At 39.5% G+C, this 20,302-nt stretch overlaps 1 protein-coding gene and 1 pseudogene across 2 annotated transcripts; both read left to right on the forward strand.

Annotated features, from left to right (window-relative positions):
• Window positions 1–1,269: 1,269 nt before the first annotated feature.
• Window positions 1,270–4,974, forward strand: LOC149015155 (receptor-like protein kinase 7). The gene is made up of 2 exons (XM_089156187.1): window positions 1,270–4,092; window positions 4,179–4,974. The coding sequence occupies exons 1-2, from the start codon at window positions 1,545–1,547 to the stop codon at window positions 4,577–4,579; spliced, it is 2,949 nt and encodes a 982-aa protein (XP_089012313.1). The 5' UTR covers window positions 1,270–1,544; the 3' UTR covers window positions 4,580–4,974.
• Window positions 4,975–16,837: 11,863 nt separating this feature from the next.
• On the forward strand, window positions 16,838–19,802 carry LOC149015156 (receptor-like protein kinase 7; annotated as a pseudogene). The gene is made up of 2 exons (XR_016173497.1): window positions 16,838–19,325; window positions 19,436–19,802. The product of XR_016173497.1 is annotated as a receptor-like protein kinase 7 (transcript).
• The last annotated feature ends 500 nt before the right edge of the window (window positions 19,803–20,302 follow it).

Genomic DNA, 20,302 nt, shown 5'->3' on the forward strand with positions numbered 1-20,302 from the left:
TTTTTTTTTTTTTGAAATTTTAGTAGTGTAGTTAAAAAAGTAAAAAAATAAAAAAAACAAAACAAAATTTCGACCACTACTTTTGACCATCATCATTCTCAATTCAGTATTGCGCAATTATGCACAGCACTGAAGCGATTAGCTAGACCACTCCAAATTACTTTATCCAATAGGTAGGAACCTCATGGGTGGAGTAGAACGACAAATCAACACGACGTTGAACCTTTTTGTTAGGTCAGTCAAAGATTTTATCTACATAAGAATTAGATTGAAAAAATACAAAATATAAAGATAAAAATCCTTGATGCAGACTCTTTTTGCTTTAAAATACGAACCAATGCCCAAAGACTCATAGGAGGAAAAGAAAACAAACGATAGGGTTGGAAAAATTGTGAATGAACATAGGTTCAAACCTATGACCACTTTAGTCTTATCACTTTTATAGAAAATTTTTACCATGGAGTTAGAAGCACACATCGTAACAGGAGATAAATGAGTCTGTAATGTATTAACATGTTACCTCCTTACTATAAACATGGGATAGCATAGCTATCTTTACCAAGATTAAACTATCTTTTACATTTAAATCCAGTATTCAAAGATCTTAGATAACCACCTCAAGTGAGACTCTCCAAATTGTAGACGTCTCCCCTTGTTTTGGATCTTGATTGAGATCAGATCAAGGGCAACAAGTAAAGTTCGATCTCAGAGTTCCATAAGAGATGACATTGACGCCTACCCTAATTTTAACACGAAGATAAGAAGTACATCACAATTAGTCACTTTCTCAATGAGGTTGTAATGGAGTTATATGAATGGTAACCATCATGCTTGAGTTTGATAATTAATAATTGATCTACATTTTAAAGATAAAAGCAGTGTACCACTAAGTTGTACATTCCAACAAAACACAAAATACTTTATCGCACCTTGACAACATCTTCAAGGGTATATACTACGGAGGCTTCATGGCCTCAAAGGAGTTCAAACTCTTGTCCTCGTCCCGTGAAATTCTTGATTCTATCTGCAAACTTTATCCATCTTCATCGTCTAAATGTCCATACTGCCACGTGTCAATATTTCTATTGCCACGTAATCACCTGAGTGTCACTAAAAACATTTACTTTCCCAACTGCTAAATTTTTTTTTTTGGGGGCGGGGGTTTAGGCTGTTTTGCTAGATACGGCTAATGGTGCCAATGATTTAAATACACTTATTTATTTCATGGAATATTCATTGAAGCGTGTAATCTTGAAGTATGATTAATAACACATGGTTAATTGCGCACCGCAAATAATACGAAGATGAGTTCTGCAGTGGATTGTTCGGGAGAAGCTCCCTTAAATGGATCACAGCGACGAACAGAGGAGTCTTGAGACTCCCTTCACAGATGCGAACAAACAAAAACATTTCTAAAACATTAGAATGCAGCCGACTCTTCTCTTGTCTCACTTGCAAAGAATCTCTACTCTTTGAGTCATCGTCTTCCTCCTTGAGAAGACCCAGTTCAGAAGGGTCTCTCATCTCTACCTTCTCCCACCTCCATGTCTATAATGAATGTTCCACTTCTCTTCTTCTCCTCCTTCTTCTTCCTTTCACTTCTCTCTGCCACCCAATCAGATGATCTTTCTATCCTAATGAAATTCAAGTCCGCTTTTCAGAAGTCCAACACCAATGTTTTTGATTCATGGACGACTACTGGCCATCCTTGTAATTTCACTGGAGTTTCCTGCAATTCAGTGGGTTCTGTAATAGGAATTGAACTGGGTAAGAATAATCTGTCTGGCGTTATCCCTTTTGATTCCATCTGCCAGCTTCAATTCCTGCAAAAACTGAGTCTGGGATCAAATTTCGTTTATGGTAGCATCACTGACGATTTGACAAATTGCACTAACTTGCAATTTTTAGATCTTGGGTTTAATTTCTTCTCTGGGTCAGTGCCTGATTTGTCCTCTTTAACCCAATTGGAGCTGCTGAGTTTGAATGACAGTGGAATCTCTGGTCCTTTTCCATGGAGTTCTCTGGCAAAAATGACCAATCTTGCCTTCTTGAGTCTTGGTGATAATAGCTTCGACAGGGCTCCATTTCCCTTGGAGGTTTTGAAGCTCGAGAATTTGTACTGGTTGTATCTGTCGAACTGCAGCCTTGAAGGAAAAATTCCAGTGGGAATCGGAAATCTAACTCGTCTCATCAATTTGGAACTCGCTGACAACTATCTAACCGGCGAGATTCCGGCGGATATTGGAAAGCTTACGAATCTGTGGCAGCTTGAGCTCTATGATAATGGATTGACAGGAAAATTCCCACCTGGGTTTGGTAACCTTACCAGTCTGAACTACTTAGACGCTTCCAATAATCTTCTTGAAGGTGATCTATCAGAGCTGAGATTCTTAACGAATATTATGTCTCTACAACTCTACCAGAATCAATTCACAGGTGGGGTCCCTGAGGAAATCGGTGATTTCAAGAAGCTTGTGAATCTCTCCCTCTACACAAATCAGCTCACGGGTCCTCTTCCCCAGAAGCTTGGGTCATGGGCAGAGTTTATCTTCATCGACGTCTCAGAGAACAAATTAACAGGTACGATTCCACCGGATATGTGTAAGCAAGGCACGATGACGAAATTGTTGGTGTTGCAGAACAAATTCACCGGAGGAATCCCAGAGAATTATGTGAATTGTACTTCAATGATTCGTTTTCGAGTGAGCAACAACTCTCTTTCCGGAAACGTTCCCTCTGGACTCTGGTCTTTGCCGAATCTCAACTACCTTGATCTCACCATGAATCAGTTCGAAGGTTCAATCACTCCAGACATTGCAAAAGCCGATTCCCTCGTGCAGTTACTCCTCGGTAGCAATGGATTTTCTGGTGAATTACCCCCGGAGATCACACAAGCATCGTCTCTGGGTTTGATTGATTTGAGCTCTAACAGGTTTTCCGGACAGATACCGGCCAATATTGGAGAAATGAAGAACCTTAACAATTTGAATTTGCAGGACAACCAATTCTCTGGTTCGATTCCAGCTTCGTTAACTTCCTGTGTGTCTCTCAACGTGATAAACTTTGCTGGAAACTCATTCTCTGGTTCGATTCCTGCTGCTCTTGGATCCTTACCTTCTCTCAATTCGTTAAACCTATCTGCCAATTTGCTCTCAGGATCAATCCCTTCAAGTCTTTCTTCGTTAAAGCTAAGCCTTTTGGATCTTTCTGACAACCAATTAAGCGGCCCAATTCCACAATCTCTCTCAATTGAGGCGTATAACGGTAGCTTCGCCGGAAATCCTGGCCTTTGTAGTTCGGATATCCATTCTTTCCAGCCATGTTCGAATTCGAGCGACGCTGTGAGTAGAATTATTATTTCTTGCTTCGTTGTTGGAGCCGCTCTGGTAATTTTCGCAGTTGGTGGCTTCCTATTCATGAAGAAGAAACGGAAAGCAAATCAGGCTCGCAAATTGTCTAGGGATTCGTGGGATGTGAAATCCTTCCATGTTTTAAGTTTCGACGAAACCGAGATCTTGAACTCAGTTAAACAGGAGAATCTGATCGGAAAAGGTGGTTCCGGCAATGTCTACAGAGTAATAGTCGCCGACGGCAAAGAACTGGCGGTGAAGCACATATGGAACAGCTCGCCGGAATCTAAGAACACCAAGAGCAGCGCCGCCATGTTGAAGCGGCGGAACGGTTACGAACGGGAGTTTGAAGCGGAGGTGGCGACGCTTAGTTCTATCCGACACGTCAACGTTGTTAAATTGTATTGCAGCATCACTAGCGAAGATTCCAGTCTATTGGTGTATGAATACATGCCGAATGGGAGCTTGTGGGACCGACTTCACACGTCATCAAAGATGTTAGGTTGGGAAGAACGGTACGAGATCGCGTTGGGAGCGGCGAAGGGGTTGGAATATCTTCACCACGGCTGCGAGAGGCCGGTGATTCACCGTGACGTCAAGTCTAGCAACATATTATTGGACGAGTCCTTGAAGCCACGGATCGCCGATTTTGGACTCGCTAAAATAGTTCGAGCGAGTGGAGCCACCAAAGACTCGTCTTCCACTCATGTCATCGCTGGCACTCATGGATACATTGCCCCTGGTTAGTGTATTTTTGTGATTGCTTCTGTTTGTCTTTTTCCTTATTTTGTCTTATTAGTTTGGGTTTGATATGGTATTGTTGTGCAGAGTACGCTTACACTTACAAAGTGACCGAAAAGAGTGACGTGTACAGCTTCGGAGTGGTGCTGCTGGAGCTGGTGACAGGGAAGAGGCCAACAGAGCCGGAATTTGGAGAGAACAAGGACATAGTGTATTGGGTGAATCAGCGGGTCGGTATGGGGAGGGAGGGTGTGTTTGGACTAGTGGATCCTAGAATATCAGAGGTATTGATAGAAGATGTGGTGAAGGTGTTGAAGATTGCAACAAAGTGCACGGCGAATTTGCCTTCGGTGAGACCATCAATGAGAATGGTGGTTCAAATGTTACAAGATGCTGAGCCTTGCCAGCTTATTAGTATTAGCATTGCAAAGGAAGATAAGGTGTTAGTGGAAGTGGAGGGCGAGGAGAAGATTAGTCAAAGCCCTTGAAAGTGTTCTACCCTCGAATAATGATCCACACCAGTGGAAAATGCATCGATTTATAGAGCATGCATTTAGAAACACAAAGTTGCGCGAAATGAGCATGTAAAAATGGTGCACTCATAAAAATTGTTGTACCATTTTTACATGACCTATGTAGTTGTTTCTTAATTGTGTCACTAGATTAGTACTCCAGTCGTAGCGTTTTGAACTAGTGTTGCCGTGGTGTAATTTTTATATTGTATGTAATATATGGTTGTCCTTTTTCTCTTTCCTACCAAAGAATCCCCTTTGTACCAGTTTTAGCAATAGCAACTTCTAAATAAATAGTTTTCCTATGGGGGCTGTTGGACCATATTCACTTGGCCTTAATGGGCATTGTATCTCTTCTTGAATCTATGCTTAACAAATTTCTTTGGAAATGTTTCTCGAAATCAGGTAGGCACTTACAGAGTTTCTTGGAGCACAATGTGTTGCCCCTTTGATGAGGGCGGGTTGGGCATTAGAACAAAGCTGCTTTCATTCATCACATTTGAAATCTTAGTACCAAAGCTCCAACTTGTTGGAGCAGCTGTATTACTCATCGTTGGCTTTTCTTTGATTCAATTTGATCCATTTGGCCTTTACCCAGATGCTCCTCCTCCTTTAAGGCCATCTTAAGACTTCGTCCAATGGCTGCAAATGGCATTCGTTATTTGATAAAAGACGGGACTGACACTCTTCCTTGGCACGACCCCTGGCTCTCGGGTGTAAGGGTGTGAATTCTATACCAAGACCATTTACCAATACCAAAACTACAAAATTTCAAATCGTTACAGTATGTATCCAAATCAAATTTTAAGTTTACTATGTTTATTTTTCAATAAAATAAACTTTTATATTTTATTTTCTTTTGTAATTTCTTTAAATGACCGAATTATTCTTTTTTTTTTTTTTGATACATAAACGGGGTTAAAAAACCCAAATCAATTTAAAGAGAGCTGGTCAAATGATCCACCTGAAGGAACTGCTCTATACCTTGAGGGGGTTCCTGAAAGAAACGCGTAGGAGACTCCAATGTTGTTGTTCTCTTCGCCATCCAATCGGCAACCATATTTGCTTCTCTATTAGTATGAGTAATGATGATATTTCCATGTAAATCTACCAACTCTCGAATTGCCACAATAATCCTTGTCATCCTTCCTTGATTTTGAGCACTCAATTTCAAACAACCGAATTATTCTTTTACAATCATTTTTTATAATCATTTTTTATAATTTTTTATATATACTCAACAAGCTTTTGGGGCAACTACACATTTAAATTCACAAGGATACATTATGGATTCCATCTCTAAATTATTTTAATAATTTTTTCATAGGTGTCTCTTATTTTTGTAGTTAAAAATGATAATACTGTAAAGTTGTATATTGACTTTAGACATATTACATGTATATATAATGTATACAAAAGGATACAATGGGAAATACATCAAAAGATCTATTGTACTAAAGCCAAGCGAATATGTCCAGTGAAGCTTTCACCATTTATTTATTTATTTATTTTTTCTTCTTTTGATGTCTGAGGTTCATCCAAGCCAACTTGCGCACACCTCGATTAGATTCTCAGAGGCAGCTTCGTCATCCATAAGGATCAAAACCATGACTTCTCCATGAAAAAGTATGGATGTTACCACTCTATCAACCGTGCATTGGCTCACCATTTCTTTTTTAATCCATTATTGATTGGATTGTAGAAACTAGAAAGCCGTCAGGGTGGAACTCGAGGTCGAATAGGGGTTGGGGGTGGTTGACTGGGTGACATACGATGGGCTCGAAACATTGTATGATTGGATTCCATCATTTACAAACTACTTTTATTATGTTGGCAAAGTGGATCATGTATGGCCATGGGCCCATTAAGGAAAGATAAATAAAAGATAAAAAAGAATGAAAAAGCCACTTTAAAGTACCATTTTTTTATGGTTTCACTTGTGAATTGTGATAGGCAAAGGTAATCAGAAATAAGCCCATTAGCAAAAGTAGAGAACATAGAGATACTAGAAATAAGAAACCACCATTTTAGTTGTGGTAGACAACCAATGGTTGAGAATGACTCCCTCTCCATTAGTGGTTCTTGTTTTAATAAGTGTTGATTCAGACTTTTTTTTATTTTTTATTTTTTCCAAAAGGGGAAAAGTAAGTTATTGATAGGGTTTTCTTTGTCAAGATTGGATAATCTTGTTAATATGTCTAAAAATACAAACAAAGAAAATCATTATTGTATGAGACAAATGTAATTTGTAAACATCTTCAACAACCAATTGACCCCTACAAAATAAATAAATAAATAAATCATTTATTGATATTTAAGGTGTTTATTCCAACCTCTTGGAATTGGTAGTTGGCCAGTCTAGCCTAGTTTATATTTATTATTTAAAAATAAATTATATATACATCCCATGGATTTGCAAATAGCATTATTATATACTAAATACTTCAAAACCGGTCACATTGTTGCATTTCATCCTCTTTTTCTTCTTCTTCTTTTTCTCTTGAAAACTGAAATGGGTTTGGAAAAAAAAGGAGGTAGTACGAAAACCCTAAAAATAAAGTAAATGTTAATCGTTACTTAACTCTACTATATTGATACTGGGTGCTAATAATATATAATTTGAAACATAAAGGATGTAAACGTAATAATTTGCAAACTGAGGAGTTGTATATGTAATTCATTATTAGTTTTGTTGTGTTAAAAGAAAAAAGTGGCTAGACACCCATGGATCATTTGGATGTATATTGGAAATATACTATGGTGGAGGTATTAATATTTACCCTTCATAGTCAGTACCTGAAAGTTGGGCTGGATTAAGTGGGCCTGGACTGAGCTGGGTTTCTATCTCAGAAGTTCAATATTTAGCCCATTAACCATTATTTTGCTTACTTTGTTTCTGGGGAAGGGAAGGGCCCAACCCAATTAAGTTATTTCCTGTATGGTGTTTGGACCCTACACCAATGTGGTCATATCTGTTTCAGTGATTAGCCCATTTCTTTTTAATGCCAGCATTCCCAACCAGCTTTTGTTGTCAGTACTCTATTTTATGTGCTTCTTTTGGAGAGTGACCCGATTGCAACTGTGGCATTTCTTTGATCCTCAATAGACTTCTAGAAAGTTTACGGATTAGAGCATTGATTCTTATCGATCAGATTACATGAAATTGGAGTACTTTAAGTGCACTACCTCAATGGGAAGATTTCGATCTAAACCATCCGATTTCTCAAAAGTGTAAAAACACACTTTTAAAAATGTAGACGATCGAAATCTCGGTCAATGTCTCGATCTCAACTGTTAGCTGCGTGGTAATTTCAAGGTGGGAGTGCAAGAGAGGAGAAACAAATTTGGAACTAAATGGAAGGAGACATGAATTTAAACAACCTCGAAGAAGCCCGAATTTAACATGATCGATCAGCCCAAAGAGGTGCAGTTCCAGGTGATGATTGCAGAATAGGTTCATCGAGAACTATGGTCCTGCACTCCTGCTTGCTTGAGAACCCAAAAAAATTCGTCCAGCAAAAAGTTTCCGGCTCACAAGGATGGACGAGAAGAAACCCAACTTAATCAAACTAATCGAATCAATCAGACAAAAACTAGAGGTAGGAGCAGAAGAGAGTGTGAGATGTATGGGAATCTTACCTACCAGAAGCCGGAACGCATCGACTTCACTTGATAACGGCCGATTCTAAAAGCCATCATTAATTGTTTCATAAATCCAAGCATGAAGCAACAGATAAATAAGCAACGAAAATGCCCAGGAGAAGGAGACTCAAGAGATCCAAAAACCCAGAAATTTGAAAAAATTTCAAAATAGGGACTGGGTGGGCGTGGGGAAGATGTTTAATTGGATAACATATCCTATCTGGATTGGGCACTGGAGGTTAGGATGTGTAGTAATTCATGATTGGTATGTTGAAATTGTGATTTTCCAAGGTTCCCGGCAAGTATCAAATTCACCTGACTACGCCGGCCATAGCTCCTCAACTCTCCAACTGAAGACGATTACGACAGTCACTGAACTGTGTGTTGAGAAGCAGGTGGGAGTAGAGGAGGAAGGCAGTAGAGAACTGAGCAGGAGATGGAGTCAGATTGCTGGTTGGGATTGCAACGGAGATTGACAAGGGCAAGAGCTTTGAGAAGAGGACATGTAGTAGGAGGGGATATTTTGATCAACTCACCTCAGGGTATTTTGGTCCCTCCAGGTTTCTAATATAAAAACACTTAAAGGTTGGATACTGTGAAATCCCCCAAAACCCTAATGCGATAACTCTTCATTTCAGGTCCGAGAACCTAGAGTGCCAAAAAGAGACAACTTTGGTCCATCAGAGTCAAAATTGAACCTATGACACAAATATTGAAGAAGATGACTCGGTCACCAAAAATGAATTTGGAAGGACAAAGATAGCCAACCCGGATGGTTCAAAAAGACTATTTTGGAAAACACAAAACTCGAGGCTAGAAGCAATAGTGCTTCCCCAACAGGAAGATTATCTGAATTTTTATTCTTGTGCCCCCCAATGTTGAATCCTAGTTTCGCCCTTACTGGTGGAATCTTCTTCCTCTATCCGTTCGCTCGTGTTGTATGCCAAAATTGGTTGAGTCATGCGCATTTACGATCAAGCGAGTTTTCGGTCCGTTAGATCAAAATCTCAAGTTGAATTTCAATGGTCGATATTGAAATCTAACGAACGAAAATGACTTGCTTGACGGTCTAGAAATTAAATGCGCATGATTGAAACAAAGTCCCTATTGACTGGTATCTTGGTTATCCTACAGGACAATACATATTGAGGACTTTTCTAACTATTAGTAAGTGTTTTCAAACCTATAACCTATCGATTCGTCTCCAGATACGATAGTATCCAAATTTGAATCCGATTAGCTAAATTGCTATTCAAATACGAATCCAGTAAAAATTTAGAGAAGGCATCCAAATTCGAATCAAAAACTTTATTGGATATCCGATTATTGATTGGTGATTGGTGATTGTCATTTTTTTTTAATTTTATATTTCTGATTAAAAATTACCGATTACCGGTTTTCGTATCCGAATATTAGCCTCTTTTTAGATAAAAGTGTTTAATACTTTACTTTAATTGGGTAATTTCTGATTTTTTATATCTAAAATGAAAAAAAAATGTTGAATATTTTACTCTATCTAGATAAATTTTTATCTAGATAATATCCGATCAAATAAACAATTATCCGAATCTAAATCTGGTTGCTTAGCGGATTGATACAAATATTTTTCGGTAAGAAAATTTTGAATATGGATACCCTTAAACAAATACGAATGTAAATTCGAGGGTGGATTTTAGCTATCCATTTACAAGTCTAGTTGTTTTGCTGCGTACTTTTGTTGGTCCATTTGGATTGTGTGTAATGAAGCAATTTATGGTCACCTCAAGGGATTTTGCTTGGCGTAGGCAATGCTCCAAACAACCAACGGTTAGATTTAAAATTTTATGCTTAGATTAAATTTTCACCGTCTATTATAAGCATGTACATTAAATACCAACTTAAGTGAGACTAAACCGATTTTTTCACCTAACTCAAATGGTTCAGGCGACTCAAACCTATGCTAATGGACCAAAGGAACCAAATTAGAAGACAATGAACTCGGGATGCTATATAAATATTTCAACCCAAAAGAAAGGGAACACCCCATATATATAAAAAGCGTCCGTCTCCCACAGAAAAGGAAAAAAAAAGAAAAAAAAAAAAACATAATAAACCACGTGCATTTCCACGCGGCATCTTCCTAGTACATATAAGCAAAACCAAGTTGACCCTCTTCGTCAGGTCAATCAAACCATTTATTTACATAAGGATTAGATTAAAAAATACAAAATCTCAAAGAAAAAAATTATATATTATATAATTTCTCAAACATTAAAATGTAGCTGACTCTTCTCATTGTTAGAGATATTACATATATACCATTTATCTTATATGGTTATGTCATATGTATCCCACCTATCTTTTTATAAAAACTGAATAAATCACTTTGTTGTTCATAATGGAGATTTCAGAATTCTTTCAGTTTCTCACATGGTATCTGACTTCCAATCGTTTGTGACTTCTGTTACAACTAGGGAGAATCCAGTTAAATTCTCTGATCTTCATGGATTGCTTCTTTGTGAAGAAATACAACAGCACAATGTTCTTCAAGATCTAACTAACATCACTGCTCAGATGGCTTCTGCTAATGTTAGTTCTAATTTCATTGGTTCTCATTTTGGTCGTGCATATTCTTGCCCTGCTCAAGGTTGTTCTGCACGGTTCTTTCATCGGGGTTCTGCTAAGAATTCCTATTGTGGTCGTCACAATTCTTCATATGTTCCATTGTTTTGTCAATTGTACATGTGTGAGAGATTTGGACACAGTCACACAATGCTAAAACATGTTACCAACGCCCATTGATTTTGTCATCTCCATCTGCTAGTCCACAAATGCATTTTGCCCAAACTTCTGCTGTTTTTCAAGTGTGGCTTCCTAACTCTGGAGCATCCAACCATATAACACCTGATGTTCATATAATTTCTTCTCCATCTGCTTATCAGGGATCTGAGGTTGTTCAATTGGTGATGGCACAGGTATGACCATTCAAAGTTATGGAAATTCAACCTTTTCTTTTTCAGATTCTCACTTTCATCTGAATAATATTCTTCATGTCCCTTCTGCTTCTCACAACTTGCTTTCCATTAGTAAGTTCACTGCTGATAATAACGTTTATTTTGAATTTCGTGCTCACTGTTTCTTCATCAAGGATTTGTGCTCGGGTTGTACTCTGCTAACAGGGCCACTTAAGGATGGTGTCTAGTGTCTGCCCATTTTCTCTCCAACTGATTCTTCCATAAAGGATCTCTCTGCTGTCAAGACCACCCCTAACCTTTGGCATGTTCGATTGGGGCATTCTGCTTTTCCTACTGTTCGTCGGCTCATTTCTCATTTTTCCCTTCCTACAATTAGGTAAATCTCATTGTTTGTCTTTTAATCGTCAATCTACTCATACAACAGCTCCTTTACAAATAGTCTATTCTAATCTCTGGGGACCTTCTCATATTCCCTCTCATGAAGGTCATCGTTACTATATAGCATTTGTTGATGATTTTTCTAGATTTACCTAGGTTTATACTATTTCTAATAAGTCTGATGCTTTCACCATTTTTCAACTTTTCAAAGCTTTTGTTGAAAATTTGTTCTCTATTTCCATTAAATTTCTACAAACTGATTGGGGTGGTGAATATCAATATTTTTCAAAATTCTTAACTTCTTGTGGTATTGGTCACCCGTTATCCTGTCCCTATATATCCTCTCAGAATGTTCATGTTGAACGTAAGCATCGGCAAATTGTTGAAATTGGTCTATCTCTGTTAGCTCACTCTGGTCTTCCCTTTAATTTTTGGACTGATGCTTTTCTTACTGCCATTTATCTCATTAATCGTCTTCCTTCAACTGCTTTAGGATTTGATTCTCCTAACTATCGTGTGTTTCATCATCATCCTAACTATCTTTTTCTGAAAGCTTTTGGCTACCGTTGTTTTCCTATGCTTCATCCTTATAATTCACATAAACTGGATTTTCGATCTACACCCTACATCTTTACTGGTTATAGTTCCAAACATCATGGTTACAAATGTTATAATCCCATTTCTCATAAAACCATAATCTCTTATCATGTTGTTTTTTACGAATCTTTGTTTCCTTATGCAATGGATATGGCCACTACCACTTCTTCTTCATCCCCAATTTCTTCTTCTTCATGGCCTACTGCTCCTCTTCTTTTTCCCACTTCTCAGACTTCTTACAACCCATCATCTTCCTCATCATCTTCATCAACTAGTTCCCCTCTCATTCTTTCCAATTCGGTCTTATCTCCTGATGCTTATTTTGAGCTGGGTAATGGTGTTTTGGCTCCTCAAGATATAGATTCCTGTGCTAATCTCCCTGGTGATATAATTGAAGGTGCTGACATGTTTGCTAATAGACTTGGTCGTGGGCCTGCTAATATTTTTTCTACAGATGCTGGAACTCATTCTTTGGTTCCTCCAAATTCAGCTCTTTGTGATGATGCTTTAAATGGTTCTACCTTTATTCATAATGGGCCTGATTTAAAAGCCCACAGTGATGTAATAAATGGACTTGGACTGTCTAGTTCAAATATTTTTGCTAGCTTACCTTTACAACAGGATATTGTTTCTAATGGATTGCCCACATCTAATGTAATTCCTACTAAAACACATAGCATGATCACCCGCTCACAGGATGGGACTCGTGTCCCTAAGGTCCCACTTAGCTACTGTGCTACTAAGCACCCATTACCTCTTGCCTTGGTGGCTCTTGGGCCTTCTGATTTGGAGCCTACATGTTATACACAAGCTGTTAAAAATCATGTTTGGCGTGTTGCTATGGATGCTGAATTCAACGCTTTAATTTCAAATCACACATGGGTATTGACTCATCCCCCGCCTAATGGCCATGTTATTGGATGCAAATGGTTATTTAGGATTAAGAGGAAATTGGATGGTTTTATCGAACGACACAAAGCTAGGCTTGTTGCTAAGGGATTTACCCAAGAGTATGGTTTGGACTATGAAAAAACTTTTAGCCCCGTTGTTAAACCAACCACAATTCGGGTTCTTCTATCTCTCGTTGTTTCCAATAAATGGCACATTCATCAATTGGATGTCAATAATGCATTTTTACATGGTTATTTGGATGAGGATGTGTATATAATGCAACCCCCTAGGTATATTGACTCTCAGTTTTCCGGATTTTTATTTGCGGCAGAGCATGACTGCTGCTGCCGACGGCCCTGATTTGGCCACGTCATCGCAATTTGAATGGATGGTTAAGATTTAACTAAAGAGGGTTTTTGTGTAAATATTGCTTCTTTTTTTTCACCTTAAGGGATTAAATTTTATTAATTCACATTAGTAAGTCCCTCATTCACCCGACCTCTCCTCTGTTCAGCTCTGTGGATGATGAGGATGACGCCGGGATCTCTGAGGATAGTGAGAAAAAACTGACGACTATAAGAAAAAGCAACTTTTTCAAAGACTTTGGACCGAGGATGATGAGCTTGCCATTTTGAAGGGCACGCTCAATTACTACTCCAAGAAAGGGACGGACCCAGTTGCGGATATGAATATCTTTCATGATTTTGTTAAGAAATCCCTCCATTTCGATGTCTCCCGGAACCAATTGTATAATAAAATCAGAAGGCTGAAGAAGAAGTATATGAATAATACTGCTAGGGCTAGGGAAGGGGAGGACCCTCATTTCTCAAAACCTCATGAACATAAGTCTTTCGAGTTGTCGAAGAAAATATGGGGTTCCGACGATGCGATCAACGATCATATTGCTAGCAATGGAAATTTGGGTGTGTCTTGTTCAGCTAAAATTGCTGCTGGTTTACCCCAATCAAAAGCTATTCAACTTTTGTCAGATGTTCCAAAGGGTTCTGCAAAGTTAGAGGTTTCAAAGGGTTCTGCAAAATCTGAGGTTTCAAAGGGTGCTACGAAGTCAGAGGTTTCAAAGGGTGCAATGAAGGAAGACGAGGAAATCGATTGGTCTATGTATCCACATTTCGTCGAGTCATTCCAAGCTCCCAAAGAGGCTTCGATTATGAGCATGCCAAGAATGGGAGACAATTTTGTGAAAGAAGGTTTCCGTCTGCTCAGCCGTTCACAGTTGAACGAACTGGAAAAGAAATGGCGTGAGCTCCGAAAGGAAGAAATTGATCTTTTCTTTAAGTGTATGGAGCTAATGGGGGGAGCAGACTAAGCTCTTTCAGAAAGCGTACATAAAACCCATAAAACCCATCACCTCTTTAACGCACTCATCGGAGTAGGTATCCACACTTTCAGAGATGAAGAAGAACTGAACAGAGGAGAAGTCGGGTGAATGAGGGACTTACTAATGTAAATTAATAAAATTTAATCGCTTAAAGTGTGAAAAAAAATTAATACTTACACAAAAAACCTGATTAGTTAAATCTCAACCATCCATTTAAATTGGGATGACATGGCCAAATCAGGGCTGTCGGCAGCAACAAGCAGCTCCTGCTGCTACGCAAATAAAAATCCCAATTTTCCTCTCATGTTTGCAAACTCAAGCGGTCTCTTTATGGGCTTAAGCAGGCTCCTCGGGCCTGGTTTTAGCGATTGAGCACGTTTCTTATTACCTTGGGTTTTCATGGTTCTACCATTGATTCCTCATTGTTTTATCGACACAATGATCATGGGCCTCTCTTCATCTTAGTTTATGTGGATGATATTCTTCTTATTGGGCCTTCTTCTCAAGTTATTCAAGAACTCACGGGCTCCATGGCAAAGGAATTCTCTTTAAAAGATTTGGGCCCAACAAGATTATTCTTAGGTGTGGAGCTTATCACACTACCTACTGAACTTTTATTATCACAACAACGCTATATTAGCTCTCTTTTGGACAAGGTTGGACTGCAAGGTGCCAAGCCCATCTCTACTCCTCTATCTCCATCCCTACATCTCTCTAAGGATAATGGGTGGCCATTGTCTGATCCCACACTTTATTGAAGTCTTGTAGGGGCTTTGCAATATGTTACTCTCCAAGACCTGATCTTGCGTTCTCTGTCAATAAATTGTGTCAATTTCTTGCTTCGCCATCCGAGGATCATTGGGTTGCTCTAAAGCGCTTGCATCATTATCTTAAAGTCACTATTCTCTATGGTCTTCATTTGACAACTTCTCCAACTTGTTCTCTCATGGCTTACTCCGATGCTGATTGGGTTGGATGCCTTGACAATCGCAAATCTACGGAAAGGTTTCTCATCTTTCTTGGATCCAATTTGATCTCTTGGCAATCTCGTAAGCAAACCACTGTTGCTTGCTCTTGTACGAAGAGTGAATATCGGGCTCTCGCTCTTGGTACTACTGAACTTACTTGGTTACAATCTCTCCTCATAGAGATAGGTATTCCCCAAGCTTCTCCTCCTATACTATAGTGTGATAATGTCGGTGCGACATATCTTTCAGTAACCCTATCTTTCATGCTCTTACGAAGCACATTGAAGTTGATTTTCATTTTGTAGGTGACAAGGTAGCAAAGGGTAATTTGGTTGTGCATTTTCTCTCCACCAAAGATTAGTTGGCTGACATCTTGACCAAGAGTCTCACTGTATCTCGTTTTCAAAGTCTTCGGTCCAAGCTTAAACTTCTTTGTGGACCCTTGACTTTGCGGGATCGTGTTAGAGATATTACATAGATACCCTTTATCTTTTATGGTTATGTCATATGTATCCTGGGATTCAATCCTTTGCGGCCATCAAAGGAGCGGCCATTGGCTGCTCCAGATGGCCGCCACATGTCATCCCAGAAAATCAGAATCATTGAAAGGTTTTCCTCTGGTTTCCCATTAAACCGGCTATAAAAATTCAGTTCGAATTAATGAACCGGTCCGAGTAACTAATTAAAAAAAAAAAAACTCAAAACCAACTGCATCGTCGTATTCGTTGTTCCATGAAACCCATATTTTCTTTCACCTTCCCCCACGATCAAAATTGGCTCATTCCTGACCCTAGAGCTTGCTAGTGATGATTGGTTAAAAAGACAAAAAGCGGAGCAACTTGCTCAATTAAAAGAAAGGAATGCCAACAAAATCATTTTCTATGCTTCATTAACTTGACGATACAAAATGACACTTTCTGGGTATCAAAACCCAAAAGGGAAAGTGAAAGAAAATATGGGTTTCACGGAACAACGAAGACGACGATGCAGTTGGTTTTGAGTTTTTTTTTTTTTTAGTAACCTAGACCGGTTCATTAATTTGAATCGAATTTTTGTAGCCGGTTTAATGGAAAACTAGAGGAAAACCTTTCAATAGTTCTGATTTTCTGGGATGACATATGGCGGTCATCTGGAGCTGCCGCTGGATGGCCGCTATTTTTATGGCCGCAGAGGATTGATTCCCATGAATCCCACCTATATTTTTATAAAAACTGAATAAATCAGTCTGTTGTTCGTAACGGAAATTTCAGAATTCATTTAAGTTTCTCACACTCCTCTCTCTTGCATGGAATTTCTACTCCGAGTTAACGTCTTCCTCATTGACCCAAAAAAAACGTCTTCCTCCTTGAGAAGACCCAGCTCAGAAGGGTCTCTCATCTCTACCTTCTCCCACCTCCATGTCTGTAATGGATGTCCCTCTTCTTCTTCTTCTCCTTCTTCTTCTTCCTTTCTCTTCTCTCCGTTGCCCAATCAAATGATCTTGCTATCTTAATGAAATTCAAGGCCTCTTTTCAGAAGTCCAACACTGTTGTTTTCGATTCATGGACCACTATTAGCCATCCTTGTAATTTCACTGGAGTTTCCTGCAATTCAGCAGATTCTGTAATAGGAATTGAACTGGGTAACTCTAATCTCTCTGGGGTTATCCCTTTTGATTCTCATCTGCCAGCTTCAATTCCTGCAAAAACTGAGTCTGGGATCAAATTTCGTGTATGGTAGCATCACTGACGATTTGACAAATTGCACTAACTTGCAATTTTTAGATCTTGGGTTTAATTCATTCTCTGGTTCAGTCCCTGATTTGTCATCTTTATCCCAATTGGAGCTGCTGAGTTTGAATGCCAGTGGAATCTCTGGTCCTTTTCCATGGAGTTCTCTGGCAAACATGACCAATCTTGCCTTCTTGAGTCTTGGTGATAATAGCTTCGACAGGGCTCCATTTCCCTTGGAGGTTTTGAAGCTCGAGAATTTGTACTGGTTGTATCTGTCGAACTGCAGCCTTGAAGGAAAAATTCCAGTGGGAATCGGAAATCTAACTCGTCTCATCGATTTGGAACTCGCTGACAACTATCTAACCGGCGACATTCCGGCGGATATTGGTAAGCTTACGAATCTGTGGCAGCTTGAGCTCTATGATAATAGATTGACAGGAAAATTCCCACCTGGGTTTGGTAACTTTACCAGTCTGAACTACTTTGACGCTTCCAATAATCTTCTTGAAGGTGATCTATCAGAGCTGAGATTCTTAACGAATATTATGTCTCTACAACTCTACCAGAATAAATTCACAGGTGGGGTCCCTGAGGAATTCGGTGATTTCAAGAAGCTTGTGAATCTCTCCCTCACGATAAATCAGCTCACGGGTCCTCTTCCTCAGAAGCTTGGTTCATGGGCAGAGTTTATTTTTATCGATGTTTCGGAGAACAAATTAACTGGTACGATACCACCGGATATGTGTAAGCAAGGCACGATGACGACATTGTTGGTGTTGCAGAACAAATTCACCGGAGGAATCCCAGAGAATTATGTGAATTGTACTTCAATGATTCGTTTTCGAGTAAGCAACAACTCTCTTTCCGGCAGCGTTCCTTCTGGACTCTGGGCTTTGCCGAATCTCAACTACCTCGATCTCTCTATGAATCAGTTTGAAGGTTCAATCACTTCAGACATTGCAAAAGCCGATTCCCTCGTGCAGTTACTCCTCGGAAGCAATCGATTTTCTGGTGAATTACCCCCGGAGATCACACAAGCATCGTCTCTGGGTTTGATTGATTTGAGCTCTAACAAGTTTTCCGGACAGATACCTACAGATATTGGAGAAATGAAGAACCTTAACAACTTGAATTTGCAGGATAACCAATTCTCTGGTTCGATTCCAGCTTCGTTAACTTCCTGTGTGTCTCTCAACGTGATAAACTTTGCTGGTAACTCATTCTCTGGTTCGATTCCTGCTGCTCTTGGATCCTTACCTTCTCTCAATTCGTTAAACCTATCCGACAATTTGCTCTCAAAATCAATCCCTTCGAGTCTTTCTTCGTTAAAGCTAAGCCTTTTGGATCTGTCTGACAACCAATTAAGCGGCCCAATTCCACAATCTCTCTCTATAGGGGCGTATAACGGTAGCTTCGCCGGAAACCCTTGCCTCTGTGGTTCGAATATCCATTCTTTCCAGCCATGTTCGAATTCCTGCCATGCTGAGAGTAAAATTATTATTTCTTGCGTCGTTGTTGGAGGAGCTGTATTCATTTTCGCAGTTGGTGGCTTGCTATTCATGAACATGAAGAAGAAACAGAAAGCAAATCAGGATCGGAAGTTGTCTAGGGATTCTTGGGATGTGAAGTCCTTCCATGTCTTAAGTTTAGATGAAAACGAGATCTTGGACGCCATTAAACGGGAGAATCTGATCGGAAAAGGTGGTTCCGGCAATGTTTACAGAGTAACAGTCGCCGACGGTAAAGAACTGGCGGTGAAGCACATACGGAACAACTCGCCGGAATCTAAGAACAACAAGAGCAGCGCCACCATGTTGAAGCGGCGGAACGGTAACGAGCAGGAGTCTGAAACGGAGGTGGCGACGCTAAGTTCTATCCGACACGTCAACGTTGTTAAATTGTATTGCAGCATCACTAGCAAAGATTCCAGTCTATTGGTGTACGAATACATGCCGAATGGGAGCTTGTGGGACCGGATTCACACGTCATCAATGATGTTAGATTGGGATGAACGGTACGAGATCGCATTGGGAGTAGCGAAGGGATTGGAATATCTTCACCACGGCTGCGAGAGGCCGGTGATACACCGTGACGTCAAGTCTAGCAACATATTATTGGACGAGTCCTTGAAGCCACGGATCGCCGATTTTGGACTCGCCAAAATCGTCCGAGCGAGTGGAGCCACCAAAGACTCGTTTTCCACTCATGTCATCGCTGGCACTCAAGGATACATAGCACCTGGTTAGTGGGGGAAGCTAGAACTTCCCATTTTTGTGTGATTACTTCTGTTTGTTTTTTTTTTTCCTCCTTATTTTGTCTTATTAGTTGGGGTTTGATATGGTATTGTGTAGAGTACGCTTACACTTACAAAGTGACCGAAAAGAGTGACGTGTACAGCTTCGGAGTGGTGCTGCTGGAGCTGGTGACAGGGAGAAGGCCAACAGAGCCGGAATTCGGAGAGAACAAGGATATAGTATATTGGGTGAATGAAAGGGTAGGGATGGGGAAGGAGAGTGTGATTGGACTATTGGATCCTAGAATACCGGAAGTATTGATAGAAGATGCATTGAAGGTGTTGAGAATTGCAACAAAGTGCACGGCTAATCTGCCATCGGTGAGACCATCAATGAGAATAGTGGTTCAAATGTTACAAAATGTTGAACCTTGGAAGCTTATTAATTAAAACATTGTGAAGAAAGATAAGGTGTTAGTGGAAGTGCAGGGAGAAGATCAGTTGGAGACCTTGAAGCTGAGCTACCCTCGAATAATAATCCACTCCAACGTCTAAAAATCATTGCACCATTTTACATGACCTATGTAATTGTTTCTTAATTGTCTAACAAGATTTAAGTTCCTTTCGTAGGTTTTTAATTAATGCTATCGTGCTGTAATTTTTGTACTATATGTAATGTATAGTTGCCCTTTTCTTTTTCCTTTCAAAGAATTTCTTTGTACAAGTTTTGGCAATAGCAACTTCTGGATGTGCCTTTTCGTTGAAGCTACGACTTGAGGGCCTGTTTGGTTACATGAATTTAGAGATTTCAAATCTCTGGATTCATGAATCTGAGAATTATACCTGTTTGGTTGTAAAAATCTCTAGATTCATGAAATCCAGAGATTCACCTTTTTACACTAAAAACTTGAATCAGTAGATTTGTGGGTAAAGGGTGAAATCCAGAGATTTCAAAAAAGCTATGCATTTGCACATTCACAAAAAT

This window comes from Hakea prostrata, chromosome 5 (genome assembly GCF_041222555.1).
Source record: "Hakea prostrata isolate BN-2017 chromosome 5, UWA_Hpros_2, whole genome shotgun sequence".
Classification (NCBI taxonomy): domain Eukaryota; kingdom Viridiplantae; phylum Streptophyta; class Magnoliopsida; order Proteales; family Proteaceae; genus Hakea; species Hakea prostrata.